Genomic DNA, 24036 nt, shown 5'->3' with positions numbered 1-24036 from the left:
AGAGAGCTGCGGAGACTGAGAACCAAAGAGAGAGCTGCGGAGACTGAGAACCAAAGAGAAAGCTGCGGAGACTCTGAGAACCAAAGAGAAAGCTGCGGAGACTCTGAGAACCAAAGGGAGAGCTGCGGAGACTCTGAGAACCAAAGAGAGAGCTGCGGAGACTGAGAACCAAAGAGAAAGCTGCGGAGACTGAGAACCAAAGAGAGAGCTGCGGAGACTCTGAGAACCAAAGAGAAAGCTGCGGAAACTGAGCACTGGGGATTCTGCTCCTCCACCTCATGAAGGATTCTAATATTGTCTCTTGTATAACATCACAATGGGGGAGATTTATCAAAACCTGTGCAGAGGTTGCCCATAGCAACCAATCAGCTCGCTTATTTAATTTTTAACAAGGCCTCTGCAAAATGAAAGAAGCGATCTGATTGGTTGCTATGGGCAACTTTTCCTTTGCCCAGATTTTGTTAAATCTCCCCAAATGTGACATATAAACACTGTTTAGTGCAGTGTTTCCCAACCAGTGTGTCTCCAGCTGTTGCAAAACTACAACTCCCAGCACGGCCGGACAGCCAACGGCTGTCCAGCCATGCTGGGAGTTGTAGTTTTGCAACAGCTGGAGGCACACTGGTTGGGAAACACTGTTTAGTATGACACTCTGTACCTTCATCTTGTGGCTCTCCAGCTATTGCAGGACTATGGCCGTTGGCCCCCTGGCCATGCTGGTAGTTGGGGGGGGCACATATTGGTTCCCGCCTTTTTATATATTATCATTGATCACATCATATATCATTCCCAGTCTATCACATGACTGTGGTGAATAACACAAGGGGGCGGAGTCTGACACCATTTTTCTATTATGGGAAACTCTTTGTCAAAAAGAATCGGGAGCTGCTACAACGGAAAGACCCCCGGACAGTAACACTGACTATAGGGGAAGGGGGTGACTGGAGTGACCGGATCTTGGGGCAGACATGTTTATTATAATGTCACACTATGAGCGGATAATGATGACGTATAGAACACTGGGTGCGAAGGTGTCATGGCGGCCAGCACACACCGCGCCCCAGTACACGGATACACACACATACTTTGGGGGAGATTTATCAAAACCTGTCCAGAGGAAAAGTAGCTGAGTTGCCCATAGCAACCAATCAGATCGCTGCTTTCAGTTTTGAAAAGGTCTGTCAAAAATGAAAGCAGCGATCTGATTGGTTGCTATGGGCAACTCAGCAACTTTTCCTCTGGACAGGTTTTGATAAATCTCCCCTGATATACATGGAAGATGGAGCCTTCACTGGGTCATGTGACACGACTTCAGTTCTGTCATGTGACCTGCGCTGTCGGTTGTCGACTCTCTGGGTTGCGCCATGTTGACCTCCAGCTCCGCGGGGTTCCTCCGGCTTCTGCTCCGTGACCGGCCTGGACTTGTCGACTTCCCAAGCAGATTACAAAAATGTCTGTACAAATCCTCCGACGAGTTAACCCTTCGCCTCACAGAAAAGCGCCCCTCCCCCGGCATGTAGTCATTATAAGTGATAATATCAGGATTATAATATTCTGTCCATTTCTCTCGGATTCCACTATCATTCTGATCCAGGGTCCGTCACGGTCTATGGCAGGGTCCGACCTCCCCGAGACCACCGCGCTCCATGATACCCGCCATCGTCCGGGCCCAGTCTCCGCTGGTCATACAGTCGGTCTCTGTCAGATGAGGCTGGTCATGGGGGTGGAGTTCTTCCTCGCCTCTCTCTGGCTGACCTGGCTGACCTGTATCACCTGGGTCAGGACGCTGCCGCCATTACTCACCGTCGGTTTGTTCTGTCGCAACCAGGAGTATTTCCTCAGGTGATATCTGCGCCACTTCCTCTGGATTTCGAACTGCACCTGGAGGATCAAAAAATAATAATATCCTGTAATACATTGTGGAGTATTGTGATGTATTTCGATACGGGGTGACGTAAGTTCAGTGGCCACTTTATTAGGTACACCTGTTCAATTGCTTATCACAAATAGCTAATTAGCCGATCGCATGGCAGCCACTCAGTGCAGTTAGGCATGTAGACCTGGTCAAGACAAGTTGGCCGAAGTTCAAAGAGCATCAGAATGGGGACAAAAGGGCATTTAAGAGACTGATCGTGACATGGTTGTTGGGGCTGAGTATTTCTCAATCTGCTGATCTACTGGGATTTTCACACACAACCATCTCTAGGGTTTACAGAGAACGTTCCGAAAAAGAGAGAATATCCAGTGAGTGGCAGGTGTGTGGAGGAAAAGACCTTGTTGGTGTCAGAGGGTAATGGGTAGACTGGTTCGAGATGAACAGGAAACTGAGGTGACAGTTCACACAGGCACCAGAACTGGACAAGGGAAGAGCGTTGTCTGGTTTGAGGAGTCTCCATTCCTGCTGTGACATTCAGATGACAGGGTCAGAATTTGGTGTAAACAACATAAAGCCTGGATCCCTCCTGCCTTGTATCAGGGTCAGGCTGGTGGGGGTGTAATGGTGCGGGGGACATTTTCTGGGCACTTTGGGCCCCTTAGTACCAATTGATCCTGGAATAAACCCCACAGCCTACCTGAGTATTGTTACTGACCATGTCCATCCCTTTATGACCACAGTGTCCCCTGTATCTTCTGATGATACTTCCAGCAGAATAATGGCCCATGTCACATGACATCATCTCATACAGGACAATGAGGTCACATGACATCACCTCATACAGGACAATGAGGTCACATGACTCCAATGGCCTCCACAGTCACCAGATCTCATCCAATAAATCACCGCTGGGATGTGGTGGAACCGGAGATTCTCATCATGGATGCACAGACGACTGCGTGATGTCATCATGTCCATATGGAGGAACTGTGTGATGTCATCATGTCTATATGGAGGAACTGTGTGATGTCATCATGTCCATATGGAGCAACTGTGTGATGTCATCATGTCTATATGGAGGAACTGTGTGATGTCATCATGTCCGTATGGAGGAACTGTGTGATGTCACCATGTCCATGTGGAGGAACTGTGTGATGTCATCATGTCCATATGGAGGAACTGTGTGATGTCATCATGTCTATATGGAGGAACTGTGTGATGTCATCATGTCCATATGGAGGAACTGTGTGATGTCACCATGTCCATGTGGAGGAACTGTGTGATGTCATCATGTCCATATGGAGGAACTGTGTGATGTCACCATGTCCATGTGGAGGAACTGTGTGATGTCATCATGTCCATGTGGAGGAACTGTGTGATGTCATCATGTCCATATGGAGGAACTGTGTGATGTCATCATGTCCATATGGAGGAACTGTGTGATGTCACCATGTCCATGTGGAGGAACTGTGTGATGTCATCATGTCTATATGGAGGAACTGTGTGATGTCATCATGTCTATATGGAGGAACTGTGTGATGTCATCATGTCCATATGGAGGAACTGTGTGATGTCATCATGTCCATATGGAGGAACTGTGTGATGTCATCATGTCCATATGGGGGAACTGTGTGATGTCATCATGTCCATATGGAGGAACTGTGTGATGTCATCATGTCTATATGGAGGAACTGTGTGATGTCATCATGTCCATATGGAGGAACTGTGTGATGTCATCATGTCCATAAGGAACAAAATCTCTAAGGAATGTGTCCACCGCCTTGTAGAAAGTATAAAGGGGGTCCAACCCGGGACTAGACAGATGTACCTAATAAAGTGGCCCCTGAGTGTATTGTGATATATTGTGATATGCAGTAATGTACTGTGATATACTGGATGTATTGTGTTGTGATTTGCATCAAAGTCAAATTACAGAAGAAACGATATTACAGATTCCTTCTACTCTTTGTGATGCTCTGTGGTAACTTGTGGTTTATGTTGCCGTCACACTGAACTGCGCCATTTCTTAGTATTCTCTCCAGTGACGCCTGTAAATATTCTATGATTATTGTGGATATTGTCTGTTCCCGTGCTGAGGTCAGAGGGCACTCACCTCACCATTCAGAAAGCAGTAGAGCACGGCCACCACAAAACCCTGCAGGAAAGAGGGAATATGACAAGATTACTGACCACAGACCCGTCTACGAGCAGATAAAAGTGTTAGAACCACACACAGTGTATATGACATCCTGCGCAACAGATCCCGGCCTCCCTCCACCTGAAACCCCCTCACAGATCCCGGCCTCCCTCCACCTGAAACCCCCTCACAGATCCCGGCCTCCCTCCACCTGAAACCCCCTCACAGATCCCGGCCTCCCTCCACCTGAAACCCCCTCACAGATCCCGGCCTCCCTCCACCTGAAACCACCTCACAGATCCCGGCCTCCCTCCACCTGAAACCACCTCACAGATCCCGGCCTCCCTCCACCTGAAACCCCCTCACAGATCCCGGCCTCCCTCCACCTGAAACCCCCTCACCGATCCCGGCCTCCCTCCACCTGAAACCCCCTCACAGATCCCGGCCTCCTTCCACCTGAAACCCCCTCACAGAACCCATCCTCCCTCCACCGGAAACCCCCTCACAGATCCCAGCCTCCCTCCACCTGAAACCCCCTCACAGATCCCGGCCTCCCTCCACCTGAAACCCCCTCACAGAACCCATCCTCCCTCCACCGGAAACCCCCTCACAGATCCCATCCTCCCTCCACCTGAAACCCCCTCACAGATCCCGGCCTCCCTCCACCTGAAACCCCCTCACAGATCCCGGCCTCCCTCCACCTGAAACCCCCTCACAGATCCCGGCCTCCCTCCACCTGAAACCCCCTCACAGATCCCGGCCTCCCTCCACCTGAAACCCCCTCACAGATCCCGTCCTCCCTCCACCTGAAACCCCCTCACAGATCCCGTCCTCCCTCCACCTGAAACCCCCTCACAGATCCCGTCCTCCCTCCACCTGAAACCCCCTCACAGAACCCGTCCTCCCTCCACCGGAAACCCCCTCACAGATCCCATCCTCCCTCCACCTGAAACCCCCTCACAGATCCCGGCCTCCCTCCACCTGAAACCCCCTCACAGATCCCGGCCTCCCTCCACCTGAAACCCCCTCACAGATCCCGGCCTCCCTCCACCTGAAACCCCCTCACAGATCCCGGCCTCCCTCCACCTGTAACCCCTTCACAGATCCCGGCCTCCCTCCACCTGAAACCCCCTCACAGATCCCGGCCTCCCTCCACCTGAAACCCCCTCACAGATCCCGTCCTCCCTCCACCTGAAACCCCCTCACAGATCCCGTCCTCCCTCCACCTGAAACCCCCTCACAGATCCCGTCCTCCCTCCACCTGAAACCCCCTCACAGAACCCGTCCTCCCTCCACCGGAAACCCCCTCACAGATCCCATCCTCCCTCCACCTGAAACCCCCTCACAGATCCCGGCCTCCCTCCACCTGAAACCCCCTCACAGATCCCGGCCTCCCTCCACCTGAAACCCCCTCACAGATCCCGGCCTCCCTCCACCTGAAACCCCCTCACAGATCCCGGCCTCCCTCCACCTGTAACCCCTTCACAGATCCCGGCCTCCCTCCACCTGAAACCCCCTCACAGATCCCGGCCTCTACCACCAGGAGTCATGTGCAGATCCCATCCCTGTTTGTGTAAAAACAAGAGAGAAACTGAAAGTGCTGAAAAACCCAGTGGAAACTTTCCCAGAACCATCTCCAGCTGCTGGGGATTTTGGAGATGTTCTGAGGTGATTACGTGACCTTAAGAAGTCAACCCTGCCTTTTTTTTTCCACCCAAAGCCCCTCACTGATCCCAGCCCCTTCCACACTGGCTCCTACACAGATCCCGGCCTCTACCACCAGGAGTCACGTGCAGATCCCATCCCTGTTGTTTGTGTAAAAACAAGAGAAACTGAAAGTGCAGAAGAACCCAGTGGAAACTCCTAGAACCATCTCCAGCTGCCGGGGATTTTGGAGATGTTCTGAGGTGATTACGTGACCTAAAGCAGAAAGAAGTCAGACAGAGAGCTTTCGTTTCTGGGGGCCTCTGCTTGTTTTCATGGTCAGAGGAGTCATCAGGGCACAGAGCGGGCGTGGCCCAGCACTGACTATCAGGTTTATCTGCCCTCCCAGAACTAATTACTGTAATTACTGATCAAATGACCTAAAATGAAGGGGTTATGGGGCTTCTGCAAAACTTCATGAGGAGCCACACACTGGGGACATCTCCACCACTAGAGGGGGCACACAGGAGACATCCCCACCACTAGAGGGGGCACACAGGAGACATCTCCACCACTAGAGGGGGCACACAGGAGACATCTCCACCACTAGAGGGGGCACACAGGAGACATCTCCACCACTAGAGGGGGCACACAGGAGACATCTCCACCACTAGAGGGGGCACACAGGAGACATCTCCACCACTAGAGGGGGCACACAGGAGAGATCCCCACCACTAGAGGGGGCACACAGGAGACATCTCCACCACTAGAGGGGGCACACAGGAGAGATCCCCACCACTAGAGGGGGCACACAGGAGACATCTCCACCACTAGAGGGGGCACACAGGAGACATCCTCACCACTAGAGGGGGCACACAGGAGACATCCCCACCACTAGAGGGGGCACACAGGAGACATCTCCACCACTAGAGGGGGCACACAGGAGACATCACCACCACTAGAGGGGGCACACAGGAGACATCTCCACCACTAGAGGGGGCACACAGGAGACATCACCACCACTAGAGGGGGCACACAGGAGACATCCCCACCACTAGAGGGGGCACACAGGAGACATCTCCACCACTAGAGGAGGCACACAGGAGACATCTCCACCACTAGAGGAGGCACACAGGAGACATCCCCACCACTAGAGGGGGCACACAGGAGACATCCCCACCACTAGAGGGGGCACACAGGAGAGATCACCACTAGAGGGGTCACACAGGAGACATCCCCACCACTAGAGGGGGCACACAGGAGAGACCCCCACCACTAGAGGGGGCACACAGGAGACATGTACACCACTAGAGGGGGCCACACAGGAGACATCTCCACCACTAGAGGGGGCACACAGGAGACATCTCCACCACTAGAGGGGGCACACAGGAGACATCTCCACCACTAGAGGAGGCACACAGGAGACATCTCCACCACTAGAGGGGGCACACAGGAGATATCACCACTAGAGGGGGCACACAGGAGACATCTCCACCACTAGAGGGGGCACACAGGAGACATCTCCACCACTAGAAGGGGCACACAGGAGACATCTCCACCACTAGAGGAGGCACACACGAGAGATCCCCACCACTAGAGGGGGCACACAGGAGAGACCCCCCACTACTAGAGGAGGTGCACACACAGGAGACATCCCCACCACTAGAGGGGGCACACAGGAGACATCCCCACCACTAGAGGGGGCACACAGGAGACATCCCCACCACTAGAGGAGGCACACAGGAGACATCTCCACCACTAGAGGGGGCACACACGAGACATCTCCACCACTAGAGGGGGCACAAAGGAGACATCTCCACCACTAGAGGGGGCACAAAGGAGACATCACCACTAGAGGGGGCACACAGGAGACATCTCCACCACTAGAGGGGGCACACAGCAAACATCCTCACCACTAGAGGGGGCACACAGGAGACATCACCACCACTAGATTAGGCACACAGGAGACATCACCACCAGTAGAGGAGGCACACAGGAGACATCCCCACCACTAGAGGAGGCACACAGGAGACATCACCACTAGAGGGGGCACACAGGAGACATCTCCACTAGAAGAGGCACACAGGAGACATCTCCACCACTAGAGGGGGCACACAGGAGACATCTCCACCACTAGAGGGGGCACACAGGAGACATCTACACCACTAGAGGGGGCACACAGCAAACATCCTCACCACTAGAGGGGGCACACAGGAGAGATCCCCACCACTAGAGGGGGCACACAGGAGACATCTCCACCACTAGAGGAGGCACACAGGAGACATCTCCACCACTAGAGGGGGCACATAGGAGACATCACCACCACTAGAGGGGGCACATAGGAGACATCTCCACCACTAGAGGGGGCACACAGGAGACATCTCCACCACTAGAGGGGGCACACAGCAAACATCCTCACCACTAGAGGGGGCACACAGGAGATATCACCACCACTAGAGGGGGCACACAGGAGACATCTCCACCACTAGAGGAGGCACACACAGGAGACATCCCCACCACTAGAGGGGGCACACAGGAGAGACCCCCCACCACTAGAGGAGGCACACACAGGAGACATCCCCACCACTAGAGGAGGCACACAGGAGACATCCCCACCACTAGAGGAGGCACACAGGAGACATCTCCTCCACTAGAGGGGGAACACAGGAGACATCTCCACCACTAGAGGGGGCACACATGAGATATCTCCACCACTAGAGGGGGGCACAAAGGAGACATCTCCACCACTAGAGGGGGCCCACAGGAGACATCACCACTAGAGGGGGCACACAGCAAACATCCTCACCACTAGAGGGGGCACACAGGAGACATCACCACCACTAGAGGAGGCACACAGGAGACATCACCACCACTAGAGGAGGCACACAGGAGACATCACCACCACTAGAGGAGGCACACAGGAGACATCACCACCACTAGAGGAGGCACACAGGAGACATCCTCACCACTAGAGGGGGCACACAGGAGACATCACCACCACTAGAGGAGGCACACAGGAGACATCACCACTAGAGGAGGCACACAGGAGACATCACCACTAGAAGAGGCACACAGGAGACATCTCCACCACTAGAGGGGGCACACAGGAGACATCTCCACCACTAGAGGAGGCACACGGAAGACATCCTCACCTCTAGAGGAGGCACACAGGAGACATCACCACTAGAGGAGGCACACAGGAGACATCACCACTAGAAGAGGCACACAGGAGACATCTCCACCACTAGAGGGGGCACACAGGAGACATCCTCACCTCTAGAGGAGGCACACAGGAGACATCCCCACCACTAGAGGGGGCACACAGGAGACCACTCCACCACTAGAGGGGGCACACAGGAGACATCTCCACCACTAGAGGGGGCACACAGGACACATCTCCACCACTAGAGGGGGCACACAGCAAACATCCTCACCACTAGAGGGGGCACACAGCAAACATCCTCACCACTAGAGGGGGCACACAGGAGAGATCCCCACCACAAGAGGGGGCACACAGGAGACATCCTCACCACTAGAGGGGGCACACAGGAGACATCTCCACCACTAGAGGGGGCACATAGGAGACATCTCCACCACTAGAGGAGGCACACAGGTGACATCTCCACCACTAGAGGGGGCACACAGGAGACATCTCCACCACTAGAGGGGGCACACAGCAAACATCCTCACCACTAGAGGAGGCACACAGGAGACATCACCACTAGAGGAGGCACACAGGAGACATCACCACTAGAAGAGGCACACAGGAGACATCTCCACCACTAGAGGGGGCACACAGGAGACATCTCCACCACTAGAGGAGGCACACGGAAGACATCCTCACCTCTAGAGGAGGCACACAGGAGACATCACCACTAGAGGAGGCACACAGGAGACATCACCACTAGAAGAGGCACACAGGAGACATCTCCACCACTAGAGGGGGCACACAGGAGACATCCTCACCTCTAGAGGAGGCACACAGGAGACATCCCCACCACTAGAGGGGGCACACAGGAGACCACTCCACCACTAGAGGGGGCACACAGGAGACATCTCCACCACTAGAGGGGGCACACAGGACACATCTCCACCACTAGAGGGGGCACACAGCAAACATCCTCACCACTAGAGGGGGCACACAGCAAACATCCTCACCACTAGAGGGGGCACACAGGAGAGATCCCCACCACAAGAGGGGGCACACAGGAGACATCCTCACCACTAGAGGGGGCACACAGGAGACATCTCCACCACTAGAGGGGGCACATAGGAGACATCTCCACCACTAGAGGAGGCACACAGGAGACATCTCCACCACTAGAGGGGGCACACAGGAGACATCTCCACCACTAGAGGAGGCACACAGGAGACATCTCCACTAGAGGAGGCACACAGGAGACATCTCCACTAGAGGAGGAACACAGCAAACATCCTTACCACTAGAGGAGGCACACAGGAGACATCTCCACCACTAGAGGGGGCACACAGGAGACATCTCCACCACTAGAGGGGGCACACAGGAGACATCTCCACCACTAGAGGAGGCACACAGGAGACATCTCCACCACTAGAGGAGGCACACGGAAGACATCCTCACCTCTAGAGGAGGCACACAGGAGACATCTCCACCACTAGAGGGGGCACACAGGAGACATCTCCACTAGAGGAGGCACACAGGAGACATCTCCACCACTAGAGGAGGCACACAGGAGACATCTCCACCACTAGAGGAGGCACACAGAAGACATCTCCACCACTAGAGGAGGCACACGGAAGACATCTCCACCACTAGAGGAAACACACAGGAGACATCTCCACCACTAGAGGGGGCCCACAGGAGACATCACCACTAGAGGGGGCCCACAGGAGACATCTCCACCACTAGAGGGGGCCCACAGGAGACATCACCACCACTAGAGGGGGCCCACAGGAGACATCTCCACCACTAGAGGGGGCCCACAGGAGACATCACCACCACTAGAGGGGGCCCACAGGAGACATCTCCACCACTAGAGGGGGCCCACAGGAGACATCTCCACCACTAGAGGGGGCACACAGGAGACATCCCCACCACTAGAGGGGGCACACAGGAGACATCCCCACCACTAGAGGGGGCACACAGGAGACCTCTCCACCACTAGAGGGGGCACACAGGAGACATCCTCACCACTAGAGGGGGCCCACAGGAGACATCTCCACCACTAGAGGGGGCACACAGGAGACATCACCACCACTAGAGGGGGCACACAGGAGACATCCCCACCACTAGAGGGGGCCCACAGGAGACATCTCCACCACTAGAGGGGGCACACAGGAGACATCCTCACCACTAGAGGAGGCACACAGGAGACATCACCACCACTAGAGGAGGCACACAGGAGACATCTCCACCACTAGAGGGGGCACACAGGAGACATCACCACCACTAGAGGAGGCACACAGGAGACATCCTCACCACTAGAGGGGGCACACAGGAGCCATCACCACCACTAGAGGAGGCATACAGGAGACATCTCCACCACTAGAGGAGGCACACAGGAGACATCTCCACCACTAGAGGGGGCACACAGGAGAGATCCCCACCACTAGAGGAGGCACACAGGAGACATCTCCACCACTAGAGGAGGCACACAGGAGACATCCCCACCACAAGAGGGGGCACACAGGAGACATCTCCACCACTAGAGGAGGCACACAGGAGACATCCCCACCACTAGAGGGGGCACACAGGAGACATCTCCACCACTAGAGGAGGCACACAGGAGACATCTCCACCACTAGAGGAGGCACACAGGAGACATCTCCACCACTAGAGGAGGCACACAGGAGACATCTCCACCACTAGAGGAGGCACACAGAAGACATCTCCACCACTAGAGGAAACACACAGGAGACATCTCCACCACTAGAGGGGGCCCACAGGAGACATCACCACTAGAGGGGGCCCACAGGAGACATCTCCACCACTAGAGGGGGCCCACAGGAGACATCACCACCACTAGAGGGGGCCCACAGGAGACATCACCACCACTAGAGGGGGCCCACAGGAGACATCTCCACCACTAGAGGGGGCCCACAGGAGACATCTCCACCACTAGAGGGGGCCCACAGGAGACATCTCCACCACTAGAGGGGGCCCACAGGAGACATCACCACCACTAGAGGGGGCCCACAGGAGACATCTCCACCACTAGAGGGGGCCCACAGGAGACATCTCCACCACTAGAGGGGGCCCACAGGAGACATCTCCACCACTAGAGGGGGCCCACAGGAGACATCTCCACCACTAGAGGGGGCCCACAGGAGACATCTCCACCACTAGAGGGGGCACACAGGAGACATCCTCACCACTAGAGGAGGCACACAGGAGACATCTCCACCACTAGAGGGGGCACACAGGAGACATCACCACCACTAGAGGAGGCACACAGGAGAGATCCCCACCACTAGAGGAGGCACACAGGAGACATCTCCACCACTAGAGGGGGCACACAGGAGACATCACCACCACTAGAGGAGGCACACAGGAGACATCTCCACCACTAGAGGAGGCACACAGGAGACATCTCCACCACTAGAGGAGGCACACAGGAGACATCTCCACCACTAGAGGAGGCACACAGGAGACATCTCCACCACTAGAGGGGGCACACAGGAGACATCCCCACCACTAGAGGGGGCACACAGGAGACATCCTCACCACTAGAGGGGGCACACAGGAGCCATCACCACCACTAGAGGAGGCATACAGGAGACATCTCCACCACTAGAGGAGGCACACAGCAAACATCCTCACCACTAGAGGGGGCACACAGCAAACATCCTCACCACTAGAGGGGGCACACACGAGAGATCCCCACCACTAGAGGGGGCACACAGGAGACATCCTCACCACTAAAGGAGGCACACAGGAGACATCTCCACCACTAGAGGGGGCACACAGGAGACATCTCCACTACTAGAGGGGGCACACAGGAGACATAACCACCAGAGGGGGCACACAGGAGACATCTCCACCACTAGAGGGGGCACACAGGAGACATCCTCACCACTAGAGGGGGCACACAGGAGACATCACCACCACTAGAGGGGGCACACAGGAGAGATCCCCACCACTAGAGGGGGCACACAGGAGACATCCTCACCACTAGTGGGGGCACACAGGAGACATCTCCACCACTAGAGGAGGCATACAGGAGACATCTCCACCACTAGAGGAGGCACACAGGAGACATCTCCACCACTAGAGGGGGCATACAGGAGACATCTCCACCACTAGAGGAGGCACACAGGAGACATCTCCACCACTAGAGGGGGCACACAGGAGACATCCCCACCACTAGAGGGGGCACACAGGAGACATCCCCACCACTAGAGGGGGCACACAGGAGACATCCTCACCACTAGAGGGGGCACACAGGAGACATCCCCACCACTAGAGGGGGCACACAGGAGCCATCACCACCACTAGAGGAGGCACACAGGAGACATCTCCACCACTAGAGGAGGCACACAGCAAACATCCTCACCACTAGAGGGGGCACACAGCAAACATCCTCACCACTAGAGGGGGCACACAGGAGAGATCCCCACCACTAGAGGGGGCACACAGGAGACATCCTCACCACTAAAGGAGGCACACAGGAGACATCTCCACCACTAGAGGGGGCACACAGGAGACATCTCCACTACTAGAGGGGGCACACAGGAGACATAACCACCAGAGGGGGCACACAGGAGACATCTCCACCACTAGAGGGGGTACACAGGAGACATCTCCACCACTAGAGGGGGCACACAGGAGACATCTCCACCACTAGAGGGGGCACACAGGAGACATCTCCACTACTAGAGGAGGCACATAGGAGACATCTCCACCACTAGAGGGGGCACACAGGAGACATCTCCACTACTAGAGGGGGCACACAGGAGACATAACCACCAGAGGGGGCACACAGGAGACATCTCCACCACTAGAGGGGGCACACAGCAAACATCCTCACCACTAGAGGGGGCACACAGGAGACATCTCCACCACTAGAGGAGGCACACAGGAGACATCTCCACCACTAGAGGGGGTACACAGGAGACCTCCCCAGCAATATTGGGGGCACACAGGAGACATCTCCACCACTAGAGGAGGCACATAGGAGACATCTCCACCACTAGAGGGGGCACACAGGAGACATCTCCACTACTAGAGGGGGCACACAGGAGACATAACCACCAGAGGGGGCACACAGGAGACATCTCCACCACTAGAGGGGGCACACAGCAAACATCCTCACCACTAGAGGGGGCACACAGGAGACATCTCCACCACTAGAGGGGGTACACAGGAGACCTCCCCAGCAATATTGGGGGCACACAGGAGACATCTCCACCACTAGAGGAGGCACATAGGAGACATCTCCACCACTAGAGGGGGCACACAGGAGACATCTCCACCACTAGAGGGGGCACACAGGAGACATCGCCACCACTAGAGGAGGCACACAGGAGACATCTCCACCACTAGAGGAGGCACACAGGAGACATCTCCACCACTAGAGGGGGCACACAGGAGACCTCTCCACCACTAGAGGAGGCACACAGGAGACATCTCCACCACTAGAGGGGGCACACAGGAGACATCTCCACCACTATGAAGGTCACACAGGAGACATCTCCACCACTATGAAGGTGACACAGAGATGACATCACACCAATAATATTGGAGAGATCATAATGGTGGTGCCTTAGAGCGGAAACCAAGTGCCAACAGCCCTGTCTTCACACCTCGGGAGACACTGCTCTGTTCACACTTAGGTCACAATCCTGATAAGTGCCCCCATTATACAGCAGATTTGGGGTGCCACAATATTAAATGTTAAATATGAAATGTGTCAGATTTATTTGATGTTATAAGGAACGCCTGAGCACACCCTGTGACCTGAGGGATCAGCAATCACCTGGAAAGAGCCGAGCGCCAACTCAAAGGATAAGCGGATCTCCACTGTGCCGCTGCTCACATCCTCTGGGAAGAAGGCGAAGATGATGTAATGGATCCCGAAGAGAGGGATGAGGAGGAGAGTAGATCTGGCCAATCTCCTGCAAAAACCACACATGACATATTAGCACTATGGGGGCCACTGATCCTGGGGGCACTCACAACGTCACACATTGCAGCCACTGATCATTGTTTTTGCTGAGATCAGCACAATTCTTCACCGTTCAAGAAATGGCAAAAACCCTAAGCCCTGGAAAGATTGGGGTGGCAGTCAATATGGCCGCCATTATTCCTACAACAGTTATTAAGTGTGACAATACTTCCTCACAATGACATCACTATGTGGGGGAGACATATTTAGCTTATAACAAGATACCCTGACACTTGGGGCCCATGACAGCCCCACATGGACACATGACAGCCCCACATGGACACATGACAGCCCCACATGGACACATGACAGCCCCACATGGACACATGACAGCCCCACATAGACATATGACAGCCCCACATGGAAACATGACAGCCCCACATAGACATATGACAGCCCCACATGGAAACATGACAGCCCCACATGGACACATGACAGCCCCACATGGACACATGACAGCCCCACATGGACACATGACAGCCCCACATAGACATATGACAGCCCCACATGGAAACATGACAGCCCCACATGGACACATGACAGCCCCACATGGACACATGACAGCCCCACATGTACACATGACAGCCCCACATGGACACATGACAGCCCCACATGGACACATGACAGCCCCACATGGACACATGACAGCCCCACATGGACACATGACAGCCCCACATGGACACATGACAGCCCCACATGGACACATGACAGCCCCACATGGACACATGACAGCCCCACATGGACACATGACAGCCCCACATGGACACATGACAGCCCCACATGGACACATGACAGCCCCACATGGACACATGACAGCCCCACATGGACACATGACAGCCCCACATGGAGGGCCACACTCACTTGTACTGGTTGAAGTCATTTCCCCAGACATCTGACGTCCTCAGTTTCTTCATCAGAATCCGAATGATTCTCACAAACAGAATAAAGTTTATCTGAAGGAGACACATAAAGGGTCAGAGCTGTACATGACTGCTGAGAACACCTCCCTGCAGCCTCTGACAGCGAAGAACACCTCCCTGCGGCCCCTTACACATGAGAACACCTCCCTGTGGCCTCTGACAGCTGTGAACACCTCCCTGCAGCCTCTGACAGCTGAGAACACCTCCCTGCGGCCCCTTACACATGAGAACACCTCCCTGTGGCCTCTGACAGCTGTGAACACCTCCCTGCGGCCTCTGACAGCTGAGAACACCTCCCTGCGGCCCCTTACACATGAGAACACCTCCCTGTGGCCTCTGACAGCTGTGAACACCTCCCTGCGGCCTCTGACAGCTGAGAACACCTCCCTGTGGCCTCTGACAGCTGAGAACACCTCCCTGCGGCCTCTGACTGCTGAGAACACCTCCCTGCAGCCTCTGACAGCTGAGAACACCTCCCTGCAGCCTCTGACAGCGAAGAACACCTCCCTGCAGCCTCTGACAGCTGAGAACACCTCCCTGCAGCCTCTAAAATCTGAGAACACCTCCCTGCAGCCTCTGACAGCTGACAACACCTCCCTGCGGCCTCTGACAGCTGAGAACACCTCCCTGCCGCCTCTGACAGCTGAGAACACCTCCCTGCGGCCTCTGACAGCTGAGAACACCTCCCTGTAGCCTCTGACAGCTGAGAACACCTCCCTGTAGCATCTGACAGCTGAGAACACCTCCCTGCAGCCTCTGACAGCTGAGAACACCTCCCTGTAGCATCTGACAGCTAAAACACCTCCCTGCAGCCTCTGACAGCTGAGAACACCTCCCTGCAGCCTCTGACAGCTGAGAACACCTCCCTGCAGCCTCTGACAGCTGAGAACACCTCCCTGTAGCATCTGACAGCTAAAACACCTCCCTGCAGCCTCTGACAGCTGAGAACACCTCCCTGCGGCCTCTGATAGCTGAGAACACCTCCCTGCAGCCTCTGACAGCTGAGAACACCTCCCTGCAGCCTCTGACAGCTGAGAACACCTCCCTGCAGCCCCTGACACCTGAGAACACCTCCCTGCAGCCCCTGACACCTGAGAACACCTCCCTGCAGTCCCTGACAGCTGAGAACACCTCCCTGAAGCCTTTCATAGCTGGGAATACCTCCCTGCAGTCCCTGACAGGTGACAACATATAACTTACAAATATGGACAGAATGACTGGTCCGCGGATTATCCACCACACGCTGGCATTGGAGTTAATGTTCCAGCAGCTGAAAGAGAAGCCATAAGTGACGGGGGAACAAAAACGGAGCCTCAGCCTTTACTATTAAGAGACCCTGATGATTACCTGGGGTTATGGACAATATTATGGAGGGGTTATGGGTAATATTATGGAGGGATTATGGGTAATATTATGGAGGGGTTAGTGGTAATGGTGAGGGTTATGGGTAATATAATGAGGTGATTATGGGTAACGTAATGGTTAGGGTTATGGGTAATATAATAGAGCTGATTGTGGGTACTGTATTGGTAAGGGTTATGGGTAAGATAATGGAGGTGATTATGGGTAATGTAATGGTGAGGGTTATGGGTAACATAATGGAGGTGATTATGGGTAATGTAATGGTGAGGGTTATGGGTAACATAATGGAGGTGATTATGGGTAATGTAATGGTGAGGGTTATGGGTAATATAATGAAGGCGATTATGGGTAATGTAATGGTGAGGGTTATGGGTAATATAATGGAGGCGATTATGGGTAATGTAATGGTGAGGGTTATGGGTAATATAATGGAGGTGATTATGGGTAATGTAATGGTGAGGGTTATAGGTAATATAATGGAGGTGATTATGGGTAATGTAATGGTGAGGGTTATAGGCAATATAATGGAGGTGATTATGGGTAATGTAATGGAGGTGATTATGGGTAATGTAATGGTGAGGGTTATGGGTAATATAATAGAGCTGATTATGAGTAATGTAATGGTGAGGGTTATGGGTAATATAATGGAGGGGATTATGGGAAATGTAATGGTTAGGGTTATGGGTAATATAATAGAGGTGATTATGGGTAATGTAATGGTGAAGGTTATAGGTAATAAAATAGAGGTGATTATGGGTAATGTAATGGTGAGGGTTATAGGCAATATAATGGAGGTGATTATGGGAAATGTAATGGTGAGGGTTATAGGTAATATAATGGAGGTGATTATGGGTAATGTAATGGTGAGGGTTATGGGTAATATAATGAGGTGATTATGGGAAATGTAATGGTGAGGGTTATAGGTAATATAATGGAGGTGATTATGAGTAATGTAATGGTGAGGGTTATAGGTAATATAATGAGGTGATTATGGGTAATGTAATGGTGAGGGTTATGGGTAATATAATAGAGGTGATTATGGGTAATGTAATGGTGAGGGTTATGGGTAATATAATGGAGGTGATTATGGGTAATGTAATGGTGAGGGTTATGGGTAATATAATGGAGGTGATTATGGGAAATGTAATGGTTAGGGTTATGGGTAATATAATGGAGGTGATTATGGGTAATGTAATGGTGAAGGTTATAGGTAATAAAATAGAGGTGATTATGGGTAATGTAATGGTGAGGGTTATAGGCAATATAATGGAGGTGATTATGGGAAATGTAATGGTGAGGGTTATAGGTAATATAATGGAGGTGATTATGGGTAATGTAATGGTGAGGGTTATGGGTAATATAATGAGGTGATTATGGGAAATGTAATGGTGAGGGTTATAGGTAATATAATGGAGGTGATTATGAGTAATGTAATGGTGAGGGTTATAGGTAATATAATGAGGTGATTATGGGTAATGTAATGGTGAGGGTTATGGGTAATATAATAGAGGTGATTATGGGTAATGTAATGGTGAGGGTTATGGGTAATATAATGGAGGTGATTATGGGTAATGTAATGGTGAGGGTTATGGGTAATATAATGGAGGTGATTATGGGAAATGTAATGGTTAGGGTTATGGGTAATATAATGGAGGTGATTATGGGTAATGTAATGGTGAAGGTTATAGGTAATAAAATAGAGGTGATTATGGGTAATGTAATGGTGAGGGTTATAGGCAATATAATGGAGGTGATTATGGGAAATGTAATGGTGAGGGTTATAGGTAATATAATGGAGGTGATTATGGGTAATGTAATGGTGAGGGTTATGGGTAATATAATGAGGTGATTATGGGAAATGTAATGGTGAGGGTTATAGGTAATATAATGGAGGTGATTATGAGTAATGTAATGGTGAGGGTTATAGGTAATATAATGAGGTGATTATGGGTAATGTAATGGTGAGGGTTATGGGTAATATAATAGAGGTGATTATGGGTAATGTAATGGTGAGGGTTATAGGTAATATAATAGAGGTGATTATGGGTAATGTAATGGTGAGGGTTATGGGTAATATAATGGAGGTGATTATGGGTAATGTAATGGTGAGGGTTATGGGTAATATAATGAGGTGATTATGGGTAATGTAATGGTGAGGGTTATGGGTAATATAATGGAGGTGATTATGGGTAATGTAATGGTGAGGGTTATAGGTAATATAATGGAGGTGATTATGGGTAATGTAATGGTGAGGGTTATGGGTAATATAATGGAGGTGATTATGGGTAATGTAATGGTGAGGGTTATAGGTAATATAATAGAGGTGATTATGGGTAATGTAATGGTGAGGGTTATGGGTAATATAATGGAGGTGATTATGGGTAATGTAATGGTGAGGGTTATGGGTAATATAATGGAGGTGATTATGGGTAATGTAATGGTGAGGGTTATGGGTAATATAATGGAGGTGATTATGGGTAATGTAATGGTGAGGGTTATGGGTAATGTAATGGTGAGGGTTATGGGTAATATAATGGAGGTGATTATGGGTAATGTAATGGTGAGGGTTATAGGTAATATAATGAGGTGATTATGGGTAATGTAATGGTGAGGGTTATAGGTAATATAATGGAGGTGATTATGGGTAATGTAATGGGGATGGTTATGGGTAATATAATGGAGGTGATTATGGGTAATGTAATGGTCAGGGTTATAGGTAATATAATGAGGTGATTATGGGTAATGTAATGGTGAGGGTTATAGGTAATATAATAGAGGTGATTATGGGTAATGTAATGGTGAGGGTTATGGGTAATATAATGAGGTGATTATGGGTAATGTAATGGTAATGGTTATGGGTAATATAATGGAGGTGATTATGGGTAATGTAATGGTGAGGGTTATAGGTAATATAATGGAGGTAATTATGGGTAATGTAATGGTGAGGGTTATGGGTAATATATTGGAGGTGATTATGGGTAATGTAATGGTGAGGGTTATAGGCAATATAATGGAGGTGATTATGGGAAATGTAATGGTGAGGGTTATGGGTAATATAATGGAGGTGATTATGGGTAATGTAATGGTGAGGGTTATAGGTAATATAATGGAGGTGATTATGGGAAATGTAATGGTGAGGGTTATAGGTAATATAATGAGGTGATTATGGGTAATGTAATGGTGAGGGTTATAGGTAATATAATAGAGGTGATTATGGGTAATGTAATGGTGAGGGTTATGGGTAATATAATGAGGTGATTATGGGTAATGTAATGGTGAGGGTTATAGGCAATATAATGGAGGTGATTATGGGAAATGTAATGGTGAGGGTTATAGGTAATATAATAGAGGTGATTATGGGTAATGTAATGGTGAGGGTTATGGGTAATATAATGAGGTGATTATGGGTAATGTAATGGTGAGGGTTATGGGTAATATAATGGAGGTGATTATGGGTAATGTAATGGTGAGGGTTATGGGTAATATAATGGAGGTGATTATGGGTAATGTAATGGTGAGGGTTATAGGCAATATAATGGAGGTGATTATTGGTAATGTAATGGTTAGGGTTATGGGTAATATAATGAGGTGATTATGGGTAATGTAATGGTGAGAGTTATAGGTAATATAATGAGGTGATTATGGGTAATGTAATGGTGAGGATTATGGGTAATATAATGGAGATGATTATGGGTAATGTAATGGTGAGGGTTATAGGTAATATAATGGAGGTGATTATGGGTAATGTAATGGTGAGGGTTATGGGTAATATAATGAGGTGATTATGGGTAATGTAATGGTGAGGGTTATAGGCAATATAATGGAGGTGATTATTGGTAATGTAATGGTTAGGGTTATGGGTAATATAATGAGGTGATTATGGGTAATGTAATGGTGAGAGTTATAGGTAATATAATGAGGTGATTATGGGTAATGTAATGGTGAGGATTATGGGTAATATAATGGAGATGATTATGGGTAATGTAATGGTGAGGGTTATAGGTAATATAATGGAGGTGATTATGGGTAATGTAATGGTGAGGGTTATAGGTAATATAATGAGGTGATTATGGGTAATGTAATGGTGAGGGTTATGGGTTATATAATGGATGTGATTATGGGTAATGTAATGGTGAGGGTTATGGGTAATATAATGGAGGTGATTATGGGTAATGTAATGGTGAGGGTTATGGGTAATATAATGAGGTTATTATGGGTAATGTAATGGTGAGGGTTATAGGTAATATAATGGAGGTGATTATGGGTAATGTAATGGTGAGGGTTATAGGCAATATAATGGAGGTGATTATTGGTAATGTAATGGTGAGGGTTATGGGTAATATAATGAGGTGATTATGGGTAATGTAATGGTGAGGGTTATAGGTAATATAATGAGGTGATTATGGGTAATGTAATGGTGAGGGTTATGGGTAATATAATGGAGGTGATTATGGGTAATGTAATGGTGAGGGTTATAGGTAATATAATGGAGGTGATTATTGGTAATGTAAGGGTGAGGGTTATGGGTAATATAATGAGGTGATTATGGGTAATGTAATGGTGAGGGTTATGGGTAATATAATGGAGGTGATTATGGGTAATGTAATGGTTAGGGTTATGGGTAATATAATGAGGTGATTATGGGTAATGTAATGGTGAGGGTTATGGGTAATATAATGGAGGTGATTATGGGTAATGTAATGGTGAGGGTTATGGGTAATATAATGGAGGTGATTATGGGTAATGTAATGGTGAGGGTTATGGGTAATATAATGGAGGTGATTATGGGTAATGTAATGGTTAGGGTTATGGCTAATATAATGGAGGTGATTATGGGTAATATAATGGTGAGGGTTATGGGTAATATAATGGAGGTAATTATGGGTAATGTAATGGTGAGGGTTATGGGTAATATAATAGAGGTGATTATGGGTAATGTAATGGTGAGGGCTATGGGTAATATAATGGAGGTGATTATGGGTAATGTAATGGTGAGGGTTATGGGTAATATAATGGAGGTGATTATGGGTAATGTAATGGTGAGGGTTATGGGTAATATAATGGAGGTGATTATGGGTAATGTAATGGTGAGGGTTATAGGTAATATAATGAGGTGATTATGGGTAATGTAATGGTGAAGGTTATAGGCAATATAATGGAGGTGATTATTGGTATTATAATGGCAGGGGTTAATGGTAATATAATAGGGTGGCTATGGGTAATATAACAGATATATGAATGTTATAATGCAGGGGAGTTATGGGTAATATCATAGGAGGTGGGGTTAATATAATGAAGGTGTATTATAGATGGAGGATAATATAAGTAGATTTATGGGGTGCTCACCCAGTGTTCTCGTACACCTGCCGGCATATGGACCAGGCGATGATAAAGACCAAGGGAGACCCTGTAATATACAGAACAGGATGAGTTGGGGTCCGGCTCCTGGGATCAGCCCTCACCCCTCTGCAATGTGCACTTACCCCACCCGAGGGCGATGTACCAGCAGAAATACTTCCACTCAGAGAAGAAGGAGACGACGAGCAGCGTGTGCAGGTAGAGCCCCTCCACCAGCAGCCAGCTGTAATTGGCCATTATACAGTACTGGAAGAAGATCATGACGTAGTGACAGTCCTCCTGGGGAGGGAATAACACAGGACCCTATAAGGGGGGATACTGTGCACCCCTGGACTGCAGATGTCTGACCTTTATACTTGCTAATCACAAATGCCCCAAAGGGCAATCCGGGATCTGATTAACTGAAACACAATTACCCCAGAGCACATGGCCTGGGGTACAGATATCCCTACATGGTAGGATTCCCTAAAATTTTACTTTTATTGATATGTATTAAACAGAAACAAACTAATGGTGCTCAGGGTGAGTTTAAAAATACATGTACTATATATATATTTATATATATATATATATATATATATATATATATATATATATATATATGCCCATTCTCATCATATTAACAGGTGGCACACCACTCTCTATAAGTACTAATAGTGGGAGAACAATACATAGTCCCACATTGAGTGGCATATGTATTTTACCACTCAATGTGGGACTATGTATTGTTCTCCCACTATTAGTACTTATAGAGAGTGGTGTGCCACCTGTTAATATGATGACAATGGGCAGATATATAGTACATGTATTTTTAAACTCACCTTGAGCACCATTAATTTAATACATATCAATAAAAGTTACGTTTTAGGGAATATCTGTACCTCAGGCCATGTGCTCTGGGGTAATTGTGTTTCACACTTCTATACTTGGCTGCATTGCTGCAAGATTTTAGCCACATAATACAATGAATAGCAAAGACGACACTGTATATAAATGTGGTGTCCCGGTACTGTATTTAATACTGTACCTGGTGTGCTGGGTCCCCAAAGTCAGAGTTCCTTGGTAACGTTGGGGTCCGCTTGCTGAGATAACCCCTAGTCACCTCTTTGTTCTTTAATTTTATGTGTTACATGTATATAATTAGTGTAATGTATTGATCTATATAGTGTCTGCAGGACCTTAGGTCACATGACTTATGTTTCTACTGTTATGGTATGCTAAAGGACCTTCCAGGTCACGTGGGTAGTCACATGTTCTACCATAATGCTTTGTGTAAAGGACTGACAGTTGGGATGAACCAATCAGCTCAAGGCCAGCCCCTGCCCATATAAGGGAGCTGCCAGCCAATCCTCTGGCTCTTCTCTTGCTCCTGAGCTGCAAAGCAAGCAGCATCTCTTGGGTTCTAGCAGAGAGAGGAGATCCGTGCGACTTACCAGGCAAAACCAGGCCGGAAGCCTCACAATCCCGCAACTTACTAACCGTGAGTTACTAAATCAAATCCCCGCTAAAGCTTGCGTGACTGCTGGACCTAAAACCAATCCCCTAAATCCAGCGGAACAGCATAAATCAATCTCCAGAGCTTATACTCATAAGGTC

At 50.0% G+C, this 24036-nt stretch overlaps 1 protein-coding gene across 1 annotated transcript in view; it reads right to left on the bottom strand.

The window, feature by feature from the left end:
• Window positions 1–1231: 1231 nt before the first annotated feature.
• SCTR (secretin receptor) overlaps window positions 1232–24036 on the bottom strand; it is a 57197-nt gene continuing 34392 nt past the window's right edge. Inside the window, exons 7-13 of the mRNA XM_056534013.1 lie at window positions 22566–22719; window positions 22429–22489; window positions 16921–16990; window positions 15662–15753; window positions 14612–14750; window positions 3990–4031; window positions 1232–1881 (exon numbers count right to left, since the gene is read on the bottom strand). Coding sequence (XP_056389988.1) covers window positions 1702–1881; window positions 3990–4031; window positions 14612–14750; window positions 15662–15753; window positions 16921–16990; window positions 22429–22489; window positions 22566–22719 — 738 coding nt within the window. The 3' untranslated portion in view covers window positions 1232–1701. The remainder of the gene's footprint in view (window positions 1882–3989; window positions 4032–14611; window positions 14751–15661; window positions 15754–16920; window positions 16991–22428; window positions 22490–22565; window positions 22720–24036) is intronic.

This window comes from Hyla sarda, chromosome 8 (genome assembly GCF_029499605.1).
Source record: "Hyla sarda isolate aHylSar1 chromosome 8, aHylSar1.hap1, whole genome shotgun sequence".
NCBI classification, from domain to species: Eukaryota; Metazoa; Chordata; class Amphibia; order Anura; family Hylidae; genus Hyla; species Hyla sarda.
The sequence above is the reverse complement of the archived record's forward strand: the minus strand, read 5'-3'. Positions and strand labels throughout refer to the sequence as shown.